This window comes from Elaeis guineensis, chromosome 7 (genome assembly GCF_000442705.2).
Source record: "Elaeis guineensis isolate ETL-2024a chromosome 7, EG11, whole genome shotgun sequence".
Taxonomy (NCBI): domain Eukaryota; kingdom Viridiplantae; phylum Streptophyta; class Magnoliopsida; order Arecales; family Arecaceae; genus Elaeis; species Elaeis guineensis.
In genome coordinates, this window is record NC_025999.2 from 68,089,705 (window position 1) to 68,103,590 (window position 13,886).

Genomic DNA, 13,886 nt, shown 5'->3' on the forward strand with positions numbered 1-13,886 from the left:
TATAAAAATAACATAAGATCTTAATATTATACTATAATAATAAAATAAAATATTATACTAAAATATTATATTATTATAATAATATAATATATTAAAATAATAGATATTATATATAATGATAATATTATTATAGAATTAGAAATATAATATGAATGAAATAAAAAATTTATTTTTCAATTGATGGGAAATGATTAATCTACCTCCTAGATCTTAACTTCTCCACGATACTTATGCACCAACAAACAGACCCTAATTGTTAACTCCACCCAGCCTTGGTCAAAAACTTGAGAAATTTTTCTTTTTTAAAATATGTTTTATTTTAAAATCTCTCACTTGGAGAGGCCGATAGCAACCAACCAAGCCAGCAACCGTTGTCCTAAACAAAACTTTCAGTTATGTGGCATCCTGCTTAGGATTAAAAATCAGTGGCATAAGGGAAGCGACCAGTCCTCAACTAACATTCAAATTCCTCAGACCAATAAAATTCAACCTAATGGAAAGAATACTGAGATGAGGAGATAACTGATCACTAAAGAACGAAAATTCTTTACAGATTGATTGTGAAATGGTAAACAACAAGACCACTGATGTAGTCAGAGACATGTACAGTTGACCATGGCCGAGGCAGCCATGAAGGTCATTGAACCCTGTCAGTTGCTAATGTCGAAGTACTTTGGATCAGCTGGAAAATGGTGGTCCACCCGTAGCTGCCCAACAACAAAAGCTTATATTAGGCAACCAGATCAAAAGAAAGAACAGCAACTCTAGAGCATGAAATAATGACCTCCCATACTATGATGTTATTAGCCAATTTAAAAATGCATGTCATCCATTAATTGAGAAATGCAAGATTAAAGCATATCATTTAACAAGAATTTACAAGTTGACATTGCGGCTGAACAAAAGCATCACAATAAATAGACAGTGTATTTGGTCCATATAGATCCATTACGAACATAGCTCCCATGATAATAAAATGATAGATAACAATGTCAAAGAAGCTCCAAAGTTCATGTGGTTAAAAAAAATCTAGACGCATGTAATAAATTACAATTACGCACGTCTAGGACAGAAATTTATTAGTATAACTGCAACTGGCCATATCGATCAAAATGCAAAGCATAGCAGCTGTAATATGCGCAGGTCACAAGAAGTTACATTACCAAAAAACTGCAGATTCATACCTTGCCCTCCTCTGCATCTGAATGACGTTGTGGGAACACAACTCTAAGATCATTGTACAAATAAAAGCGTCGCTCCTCCTCAATGCCCATGTTTTTTGTTTGGGGTACCGAAGAAGGATCGGATTTGCATCTCTGCATCAACTTTGAAGATTTCTTAGGAGGAGGACATAAGAAACGAAGATGCAGAGCATAACGGAGAGCACCAGCACCAGTTGCATTATCATTGACCTTTGAAGAGCTATTAACACACTTCCTATTTCCTAAATGACACATATCCAATTGACTAAAGCAACCCTTATCAATTTTTTGAGACTGGCTGTTGTTGAATTTAGTACTAGCTTTTGCATTCATAAGACAGTCAAATCCAGTTGATTCTCCAAGACAGTCCTCGTGTGAGAAAAATGCCGAGTTAATCTTTTCTATGCTTTCTGATATATTTGCCATGTCATGATGCTGACCATCACCATTATGTACAGAACCTGCAAAATCAGAGAATGCATTTTAGATTATAAGAATTATATCCCTGGAAATCATGCTATGTTTGATTTAAAATTTTATATGTTCAGAAGGTTTGCCATTACTCTTGCTATGTACACTTCCATCTGAATCTGGTATAGCTTTAGGTCCAACATTGATGTCATGATCCTTGGCTTCTTCTTTCCTTGGATTTGGAGGAGCCAGAGAAGACACTAAAGTAGCCTTCTGACGCATGAATGTCTGCTTTATTTTACAAGAAGCAGAAATTTGGGTCATCTATATAACACCTCAAAAATTAATACCAGGTCATTAAAAACTGTTGGCATTATTGTTTGTCCGAAAATTCAAGATCCAAAATGTTGCGAAAGCTAACTGATTTTTCTGAAGGGTGGAACTACAGTCATGACAGACAGGTGCTCCAAAGCCAAGGACCAAAAGAGAACTCAACCTTGAGTCTTACACTGGAATTTATAAGTTTTCCACTTTAAAAGTGTGATACTAAAAACTAGAATCAAGGTTCGCAGCACCATCCTGAACCACCCTATTCATGACATACCTTACAAACCAGTGGAGAATCAGAACAAATCAGCATTTCCAAAAGGCAAAGAAGATGAACTCGACTGTACCAGTCAAAATTAGGCCAAACAGGCCAGTTCCACCCAATTTTGACGCGTACTGGCCCAGTTTGCTAGGCTGAACCAACCGGCTTATAAATCCTCTCCCCTCTTTCCCTTGATCCCAAACCCTAAAACCCTCCCCCACCCCCAAAAAAAAAATCCCTCCACCTCCACAGCGGCCCCCCGACCCCCCCTCCTCCTCCTCCCTCCAGAGGCTCTCCTTGTCCAATTGACAACAACAGACACCATCATCGATGGACAAGGATGCCTGGTACCACTCAATCCCCACTTTGATCTCTCCATTCGCCCTCTACGAATTCAATAGCCCAATGTCCTACTTCAGCCACTTCCTTGCCACCAAGTCCCATGGCCAGCCCTAGTGCCTCCCTCCATCACCCTCTATCTCTTAGTCTCTCTAAATCTAATCTAAAATGGTTGTATCGACACTGAACCCCATACCATGTGCCAACACGGTACGTCATCGTACCACACCAATTGAGTACCTAACCGGTATGGGTCATGGTACCAGTTCCACAAACTATATAGAATGATTGATATAAAGATCAAATCTAAAATTTGCTATTATTTGTTCCCAAATAGCATCTAACCTTAGATTTTTAATGCAAAAAATTATTTTTAAATAATTAGGCATAGTGTTGCATTTTGAGCATAGCACCCCAAGCACCATGTTAGCCATTTATTTTTGTATATTTTATGTCATAAACATCTTCTTCTGTTCGGACAGTGTCAATTTCCATTAATTAAAATATCAAAAACAGGCACCTCAACTATCTAAAGACTAGCCGTAAGATCCTGTTGTTTGTATATTACAATAATGATGGGCCATACAGATTAATAGGCATTATTCTATGCTCTCCATCATATTATTACACTTAGTCTAGCTGACTGCAGTAGAGCTTAATTCTTTTGCAGACTTGCTCTCTGTACCAACCTACAGATCAGTGATCAGGCAGAAGAATGACCAGAAAACTGTGAAAAATTATACTTGGGCTCTATTTTAGTTGCTCAGAAAGTGAAAGAAAGTTTATTAAGTAGAATTTTCTTTCCTTTGGTTGGTGATGAGAAAAACATCAAAACTATAAAATTGAGAAGAAAATGTTGGGCCAAAATTTTTACAAAGACGCTTAAAATTTCACAAAGCAGATGCAAAAATACCTTTTCTTTCATTCCCTCTCCTTATTTATTTTCCTATTTTAATTTTCTTAATGACCAAATGGGGCCATAGCATATTGTGGTGGGCGTGAAGACATATAATTCTGATTTCACAGAGAAAAGCAACACCACTATCTCCTTCAACAGAGTGTTCCCCATACCAATAATGAGATTCCTTAATCTAGAAGCCCAAAATATGTATGCATGTATGTATGTACGTATATATATATATATGTGTGTGTGTGTGTGTGTGTGTGTGTGTGAGAATCTAAAGTATAATTGATGAGTTATGATTAATTATTTTCTCCATTACAACAATGCTGGTACTGATTACGTAGGCCATAAACTTTACCATGATTCAGAACCCAAAGCACTATATTACTATAGAACCACTAAATTATTAAAATTAGTAAATGATTATGAAATTAATCCAATCTAATGAGCCAATGTTTACCAACTTAAATTAAGACTCCATATAAGACTAGGGCTGTGCACTACTAGAAGCAACTGCAGAACCTACAACGAAAGAATAGTAACATTGAATTCGATATAGATCTTCAACTCTCATGATGTCCCTTTTACAAGCTTTGTCGACCTAGTAATGATAGCTGAAAACTCATTTAACCTATCTACTTTGGCTTTCAAAAACACAGTGCCAGCACAAAATTTTCAACACATAAAGCAGCAAGTAGGGCTACAGACAAGCTAGGTCAGGGCATGCTTAACCCTGACCTGACCCAATTTCATATTCAGGTCATGATTTTGGATCTGGACCCAAACCATTAGCTGATTGGGTTGGGTCAGATCAGGTCCATGGAAGGATTTTAAACCCAATAGGTTATTTAATCCGATTTGGAGTCAAGTATTATCTGGACCGAACCGTTGGGTTGGGTTTGCAATTTGAGACAAGCATCTAGCTATTCTTTTATACCTAAATATGATTATTGATAATTAAGTATAAAATCACTAAAAATTTTAATTAAAACTACAAAGAACCAAATTAAACTTGAATTTTCAATCAAAAACTTATAGTTTCATCCAAATAATTGATAATTTAATTAAAACTACAAAGAGCCGAATTAAACTGAAATTTTCATTCAAAAACTTTCTGTTTCATCCAAATAATTGATAATTTAATTAAAACTACAAAGAGCGAGCCAAATTAAACTTGAATTTTCATTCAAAAACTTTTAGTTCATCCAAATAATTGATAATTCTTTAGTTTACAAATATATTTTGATATACTTGAGGGAATATAAATAAGAATTCACCATAACAAACAATAAAATATGAATGTTCAATTATAATTAGTGAAAATAGATGAGAGGAGATGCACTTGTGGAGATGAAACAGAGGAATTAGTTTAAATGAGAGTTTAAACAATGAGTTGGGAAAGAAATCTAGAGTGAAGAGAAGAAGTTTTACATGTTTTGGGTTTTGGGTCTAATCGGGCCCATTTTTGTTGACCCAAATTAGACCCAAATAATATACAGGAGAGTCAAGTTGAATTAGCTTGAAAAATATAAAATCCAAACCAAACATGACTGAGAATTTAGATTGGTTCAAAATATTGAACTCAACCTAGCCCATGGGTCTTCAAATATGGATCAAATCAAGTCTAATCCAGTTGGTACCAAGTCGGTCACAAGTTGACCCGACCCATTTGCAGCCCTAGCAACAACTCTTCATACTCCAAAAGTAGTTTGCCCAACAGATTGACTAGAAGTGTCATCATTTTGCAAAAATTTTTAAAATATGTAGTCCAAAGACACCAAAAAGTGAGGATGCTTTGAGTTACAATTGTTACAACTGCTAAAACATGCGAGTCTATAGTGTCTAGATACTTCTACTTAATCACCGCAATTTTTTCAAGCTAAAATGATATGGCATGAAGATAAATTTCCTTTAAAAAAAAAGGGGCAATCAACATAATCTACTACTTGTTGTAACCAATATATTTATATATATCTCTTGTTTTCACAAATTTATAGTAGGGCCTGTTCTTTGGTGGGCAAATATCATAAGAAAATTGGCCAACTTTTCCATTGACCAACTTACTTAGGTTCTTATGCTTCATTAGGTCGGTAAGTTATTTTCCCACGAATAGCATTTATTTATGAAGTGGAAGGAAAGTCTTACCCACCTAGGAGGTGCATAAATCATTTTCCCATTAGAAAGAAAAATAAGCTTTTTATTTTGTTCCCAAAATACCCCTAACTACAAAATAATAAAATAAAAATATATAACAATGATATATAATATAATATATTATATATTATATATTATTATATATCATTATATAATATAATCTAATACATTAATATATAATATAATGAAATATAATATATAATATAATATTGTATTATATTATAATACACAATGCTATTATTCTAACATAATATATTATTATTTTACTATAATTAATCTATTATTATAAGACAATTTATCATTGTAATATAATGTATAATAATATCATATAATATATTTAATATACTATATGATATATAATATAATAGTAGATTATCACATATAATATTATAGTAAAATAAAATATATCATTTATATTATGATATATTAAATTATATATAATATAATATAAATTAGAGAATATATATAATAGATATATTTATATAATAAAGGATATTATGAAAAATATGGATACATCTTAGTACCTTATCTAGAAAACTAGTATTGTAAAAGAACATAGGTAGTAGATTCTGGGGTCATTTTCCAATGCATGAAAGAATATGGATAAATTATTTTTCTGTATAAATGTTAACTAAAAAATATTTATCTAAAAAAATAGAGATTTCCAGATAAGTTATTTATCCTCCAAAGAACAGGCCCTTAAGGGAAAATCGCTCCATATCAGGTCTTAGGATGTTAATGTTTCTGATGGTTTGAGACATCTGAACACCTAACACCCACAACTAGTGTCTTCTTAGCACTATTCTTAAACCTAAACAAGCATACATCTGTAGCAGTCCCGATGTCAAGTCTCTATGTGACCACCAAAGAACTCTTAACATCATCTGGCTGGTCAGATCTACACCAACATATGGTCATTCAGAATCATGTTAGGCATTTTACAGCCTTACAAGTTACAACTAAAATCCAAACCATCTCTGTGGTTAAACTTGTCAGCTTGCCTTCTAACCCTATGCCTACCTATAGATCTGTTTGCAAATTTTCATGAACTTTCCATCATTCTGGAATCAATACTTTGGATCCTGCATTGGCGTTATTCCAATCCTCAAAGGTCTTCCAAACTAGAAAGTTCTTCATACAACTTCTAAGGAACTATCATGCTGAAGTTATCAATCTAGAAACAGCAATCAAGTATTGTAGTCCAAATGCCATTATGCTAATTCTGGCTATTCATGGGCTTAGGCTATTGCAGATATCCATACGAAGGAAGATTCATCTAAAATGGCCCGTTGACTCAATGGATTTTATGGACCTCTTAAAGGAGGCTCCATTGATCTAAGCTTTCTTCCAGGTTAGCTGTATTTGCTGCTCAAGCAGAATTTCAGATCCTTCAATCTCACCTTCTTGTTAGAGATGTTTAATTAGCTTTTTATTTGTTAGGCTAGCCTTCTGTCTTATAATTGAACAGGAATATTTCACAACTTATAGGCAGTTTATATTCTGAGGTGAAAATGGTACTCATGTTTTACAGATTACCAGTCTCCTAAACAGCTAGGAAACAAAAGTGCAAGCTCTGACACACGTACTAAAGGAGATACACATTTTCCATACCTTTGTTCCAGCAGGCATATCACTCAAATCATAGTTGCAAAAGAATGTGTGCAGAGGAGTCATTTCCGGGTTGCTTAGAACCTGTTAAAACCAACATATCAAGATATGAAACCTCAAACAGACATTCTATCTTCTTCACTATATTAGAATCTACACATTAATAAATTCAGCCACAAACAGCTTATAGTGAGAAATCAACCAACTCGGAACCCAAGAAAGTAGTATTACTGCCAGGCATCAATGAGAAACAACACAGAGGACAAAAACCAGCCGATTAAGAAAATAAGTATGCAATATATTTCCTACTTCAATTGGAAGCATAACATGTACAATATTACTTAAAATTTTGTCTAATATCAACTCAAGCATACCATGTCTTGAATGCTTGGTTCATGGAAAATCTGTACATCTTTGCAGACACATCAAACAAGCATAACAGGTCGCTCCTTCCTACCTTAAAGCCTCAATAAAAGTTGAATTTTCTTTTTTCTTTTTTTTTTTTTTCTTTTTGGGCCGAGGGCTGTGAATATGAACCTTTCTCTAACTCATAACATAAAAATCCTTGCTAATTTAAAACCACCAACCACATCACTGGTGATAATTGTGAGTCCTAAGAATACATGCCAAATTTTTGCTTCAAAGCCCAAGGTTACTTGCTAGTGTCAGGAACCAACTGCTACATCCTATAGATCCATACAAAGTGGTGGAACAGTACATCCCTTGGTACCGACACTTGGTATGAGGGGTGTACTAGGTACAGGTTCCCTACCAGTACAGTATGGAGCATATACCAGCCAGTATGGAAAACCTTGTCAGAAACTACACAAACAAAGATGGCAAGTTCAAGCCATGACAAAATATAATATACTGCTTCTTTCCTCTCTTTTGCAGTCTTCACTTTTCATCTCTTCTATTTCTCAGATTCTTCAACATACTGCTTCTTATCACCCCCGCTGCATCACACACACACCCACCCACTCAGCCTTCCTTTCTCTGCTATTGATCTCTTTAGTGGACTCACTATGGGAGCTAATTTCTGCTGGTTGCACACAAATGTCAGATTGAACTACTTGTAAAGGTATCACAGAACAGAACCTGATTCTACTAACATTGCACAAAGCCTTGAGTCACTGCATGGTGTCAAAGCAAAGAATCAATAAACTTTGTTTTCTTTGTCTTCTCCATCTTTTTGTCTCCATTGCAACCACTAACTTTGTTTATTTATTTCTGATATTTTTATCTTTGTTTCACCCATGAAATGGATCTGATCTGAGTATCAAAAATCTATTCCACCTTTCTTCTCTGTTCATGACTAAAACCTACATGAATACCATGTTGATTTTCATAGTTATCAAGACCATAGATTCAATGCACACAAGATTGCCATGGATAAAAGTGTTGATTCGGTTTCAAGATTGTTCACGAGCACATATGCCAAAATGACCTAAAGAACTAATGCTAGCGTTCATTAATCCCTCTAAATGTTGAGGGGACTGCATTCTCTATAACCATGAAAAATGGTCCAACTAAAAATGATCTCTCTATCAAAATTATGAACTGATACTTGCACAAACTATTATTAATAATGATCTGTCTCCGAAAATCATAAGCTGATGCTTTCACAAAGTAATATTTACTAACACTGATCTTTCTATGAAAATTGTGAAGTGATGCTTTTATAAAGAAAGTATATCTAATTTCTGGCTCATCATCCTGTCGTACAATTAATACTCAGTTGTTTGTAGATATAACTCATGCATGGTATATTGACTGTTCAAACTAATGTGAAGGCCTCAAAGCATGGTTTCAGAAACTGTCGAAACGGGATGGTACAACTGATACCATTCCATTACAACACGAAACCAGCACCTGTACAGGTGTCAAGACAGCTATACCAGTACATACCAGCCATACTAATCTAGACCGGTGCATACCAACAGTACAATGCAGGCCATACTGGTCAATACCAATGGTTTTTCAATGTTCCAAATATGTTGGTTTCGGTACATACCACTGATATTGCTATTATATACCGTTCTAATAGAAGAACAGTACACGATCTACTACTAGTATTTAAAACCTTGCCTTGGATCATGAAAGTTTTATAGAACAAAAGAGGAAAACACCTTTCTGTTTGAATTTAGTGTCTAGTCATGCAAACACGCCTGGTCAAAATGCCTTACAGTATCCTAGTTACGAAATGGAAGTAATGCATTCATTGTTAGTAAGCTGCCACCCAGCACAATGGAAAGGCCTTTAAATTGCAGTTGCATGATCCTAAGCAAAACCTAGTCAAGCAGAACTGCAAAGATTATTATTGTCATCATGACAGTAAAGCCAAAAGGGAACTCATTCTGACGGCATGAATTACTAACGGGCAACATAAAGCTACAAGTTTCACCAGCACATGTAATTGAAAAAAAAAACTTCCATGCAAAAGCTATCAAATTGGGTCCTACATTGCAAGATAAGTGCAGGAAAGAGCAACAGGAATTTGAGATATTGCAATACTAGGAAAGCAGGAGCTGGAACCGCAGTTGATACACCCCAAATGAAAAACAAAAGACTTATGGAGTCCTGCACTAATTTTTAAAGCTGCTAAGAAGCAGATTGCTTGGAATACTACACGAGTCCTGATTGTTGCACTCTATCAACATCCTGTCATCAGCCAGATTACCAACTCCAACTGTTAAACATTAAATTTTGAATCTAAAGAAGTGTTTATGGTACTAATAAGCATGCATAATAAGTTGGCCTAACTTACTTGATCACCAATCAATTTTTGAAGGCTAAGAAACCTAGTACCAGTTGTATGCATCCTTTCATAGGAATGCGCAAGCGACTGTTGACTGCTCGAGAATCATCATTGCTCAGGCTTCTTCTCAATTTTGGGCCTTTACACTTGTTTGATGACAAACTTCCAGCAAGATAGATAGATGCATAGTATAGCAAGGAGCTATCACCATCAATACTCGTGACAGCAAAAGGAAGCTTCTGAGATGGCGGCAAAAAGTTTCCTCCAGTGACATTAAGCACAGCCAGAAAACCATCAATTCTCTGCAGAAATGGAGAAAATATGATATAACAGGGTATGGTCATCTAATTTGGCATCAGAGATTTGATCCTAATCACCAAACATTATTGCAGAAATAAAATAGGCCTCACTGCAAACCTGACTGACTTGCCCAGATGAGAACCGGCCAGATAAGAGAGACTCTTCAAAAGAACCAACCAATGATCTCCTGACCGGAAGCATGCTCAAACTTTTAATTGGAATCACGCAATGAGATGTGGGTGCAGACTCGGGACCCCAGTTCTGGCCTATATCTGAGATTCTTTGAGGGGTAAATATATCAAATTCATCATGCAGCATGCCAGTCTCTTCTAATGTATCTTTTGTTCTAAAATTGTCTTCTGATGATGTAAGCATTCTAGTTCCATGCCCACCAATTGATCTTTTACTATCCTTTAAAACTGAAAAATCACTTTCAATGTCGTTTGCTATGTCCCTGCTAACTCCTGCAATTTTCATTCTTTCAGCCCATTTAGGACCAAGAGGAGACAAGGAGAGTGGTGGTGACTGTACCTTTTTCGGTGATATTGATATTTCCCTGGTAAAGGGTCTTAACTTACTTTTTTCTTTGCTAGGATCACCACCCCAGGCAGATAATTGATGATAGTGGGAAAAGGACTCCTTGTTCTCAAGCAAAGGGCCATCTGTGAGCACATCACAAGTCATACTACTATGATCTAATAACATGTTATTCCAATTTGAACATCTAGAGACAGGCCAACCTCGAGGTTCCGAGCAATCAGCATTTCCAAAATTGGCTTTCTTAAAATCATGTGATGAAAAAATATTATGTTTCCTAAATGAGTCAGAGGAATCAATTCTAGCATCAGCACAAGCAATGTCTAACAGGTCGCCATGGAATTGCTTATGAAGCATGCTATTCAGAGGAGACAGCAAGCGTTTCCTCACTTGTGGGCCATGAGAATCAGTTGAGGGATCAGATCCGCCAATAGCTATGGAGGGATGAATTCCATCTACTGCATTCCTCTCAAAACCATGGACAGAGGACCCTGGTTGATTTGATTCAAAACCCACAACCCTCACAACAGGCTGCTGAACACTCTGTCCCATTTTCGGAAGTAACCAGCCATTTGTATCCCTAGAATCAATTTTCAGCCCTTGAAAGCTTGCAGCACCGTCAATGGCATTTCTACATTTAAACGGCCCATCTGTTCCTTTTGGGAGTTCCAAAGAGGTCTTCCTCTGAAATTCACAGATCGAGGAGCATGGAAAATCTACTGCAATCCTGTTATTTGTGCTTCCTCCATGAAGCCCATCCAAATTGCAGCTGCTTAAACCACCAAACCGAGGTGGCATTGAAACAAATGTGCTCAGTGCTGTTGTCACTTCATCAGTTACTTTGGGGGAAACTTGAGGCAAGCCCATGGCACAAATTTTTAATACCGATGGTTTAGTGTTCACTTGTTTTCTGGTTCTTCCTTTTCCCTTTTGTTCCTATAACCATTAACCACTAGATCTACCCTAGCTCCTTAGAATGGGCAGGATTCCTCATTCCACTTTTAACACCATTTCTCTTTGATGGATAGAAGCAGAAAAGAAGCCCACATGATCTTCTTAAACGATCAAATCCAGAATGACCAATCCAATCAAAGATAAACAATGAGAACTAGAACTGAATTTTGATATAATTCAGCAATGTATAAATTAGATTGAAGTAAATTATGTGAGTCTGATGTCTATAAACCATCAAGTTACCACCATTCATAAACAAGGCCCGTCTTTTCACCAATTACTGTCATTTAGCCCCAGCTGAAGCTAAGAGTCGAAATCTACCAAGTATGACAACTGCAGAGCTTCCAACCCCATAACAGCTATGAAGGAGGTGTCATTCATTGATAGCAGCTCAAGAAACCAATCAAAATCCTGGAAGACCAAAAGAAAGGACAAATCAAAAAATAGAGATGCTGAATTTGCAAGAAGAAAATCTCAGAAAACTATAAGTTTCATCAAGAAATTAAAGAAACCGAATTAAGCTAGACGAAGATCCCCTTTCTGACAATTACCAGAAAGACTTCCACAGCACTTCAAAGAATGAACCACAAACAATACGTTCTAGAATCTGGTTCAAGATAAAACAATAAAAATGCAGCAATATATCACCAGAACCAGAAAAAATAACTAACTGAGATTCTTCTGTCTGGCTCATAAAACCCAAATTTCAAAGGGACAAATTGTTTTCCCAAATCAATATTTGTGAAACCAACCTTGACTACATCCCATTAAACAAGAAAAAGATATATAATTATTTATTTTCTCATATGCACACTTGAAAAAGGGGACAGCATTGAGAAAGCATTAGCATAGCATGAACTCTACCAACTCCTTGCTGATTGATCAACATGTGCAACACAAGGGGAAAACATAACAAAAAATAAAAAAAATAAAAAATAAAAAAACTCTTTTCCCAATTTGTCTGCTCATATTTGCAAACATGCAAAAAAGAAAAAGTAAACAACAAAAAATTTAAAAAAATAGAAATCATGAACTTTCTCATCTCAGTTGAGCGAAGATGCACATCAAGTTAAGTACTTCTAACAACCAAAGCAAATGCATCAGATAACCACCCTTCTTCCATCGATCATCACGGCAAATAAACTAAAATAAAATAAGAAATGATTAGATAAAACACTTTACACTCCAAAAATAAATAAATAAATAAAACACCAGCATCCAAAATTCCAATCACCCACTTCTACCCCACGAAAATCAAAAATAACGAAAAATAGAAAGAAAACTAGGAAGCCAATTCCACAGAGGCTCTCAGGAGTGCCATACACGGCACCAGTTCCTCCGCCAAGCTCCCACCTTTCCCCCCTCGTCAGCCACCAAACCGAGAAATTACTCAAAAAAACACAATAAATGGAGAAATAAACACGAAAACAGATCAAATTCCGAGATCGGGCGGCTCTACCAACCTGCTCCCAACGGCCATTTCCTATACTAATGCCCCATCAAATCGAAGGAAAACAGAGAACCCACCTCCCCTCACCGCAAAGCGCTCTCTCTCTCTCTCCCTCTCTCTCTATCTCTTTCTCTTCTCCTTCCTCCCCTTTCCCTTCTCCAAAACCCATTTATATAGCTCTCCTCTCTCCCTCTCTCGTTTCTCTCTCTTTCTACTTTCTTCTCTCTCTTCCTTGTTTATAATAATTTTGAGTCATTGGTTAAAACCAGTACTTTTTTTCTGGTATTATTTTAGGAGAGAAACTGTGGCCCGCTTTCGGTGCGTCGCCAGAACTCCGTACGCCAGCACGGGATCAAAATCAACCAACCGGTTTGATGTTGAACCGGGTTTAACTGAACCGGGCACAAAACACAATCAAATTGAGGTTCTACCTTGTTGTTCGGTTTTTATTGCCAATGGAAAAATTCAAGGAGATAGTTTCACGATATATGCAAAGGAGACTTTGGATATTCACATAGGTTGCCTTCTGAAACTTTATATCTCAAGTGAAAAATGATGTTGATTCATGTAATCTGATCATTATAATATAATGAGATTTTAAATGTTTTCAAAATCACAAACAAATTGAGGGATCATGAAAAGGAACTGCAGAGATTCATTACCATACGATGTTTAACTCA

At 36.0% G+C, this 13,886-nt stretch overlaps 1 protein-coding gene across 1 annotated transcript; it reads right to left on the bottom strand.

Annotated features, from left to right (window-relative positions):
- Positions 1-511: 511 nt before the first annotated feature.
- On the bottom strand, positions 512-13,431 carry LOC105035235 (uncharacterized). The gene is made up of 7 exons (XM_010910715.4): positions 13,220-13,431; positions 10,383-12,167; positions 10,016-10,267; positions 7,211-7,291; positions 1,766-1,901; positions 1,185-1,663; positions 512-707 (listed from the first exon to the last, which is right to left on the bottom strand). The coding sequence occupies exons 2-7, from the start codon at positions 11,667-11,669 to the stop codon at positions 651-653; spliced, it is 2,292 nt and encodes a 763-aa protein (XP_010909017.2). The 5' UTR covers positions 11,670-12,167; positions 13,220-13,431; the 3' UTR covers positions 512-650.
- Positions 13,432-13,886: the final 455 nt, after the last annotated feature.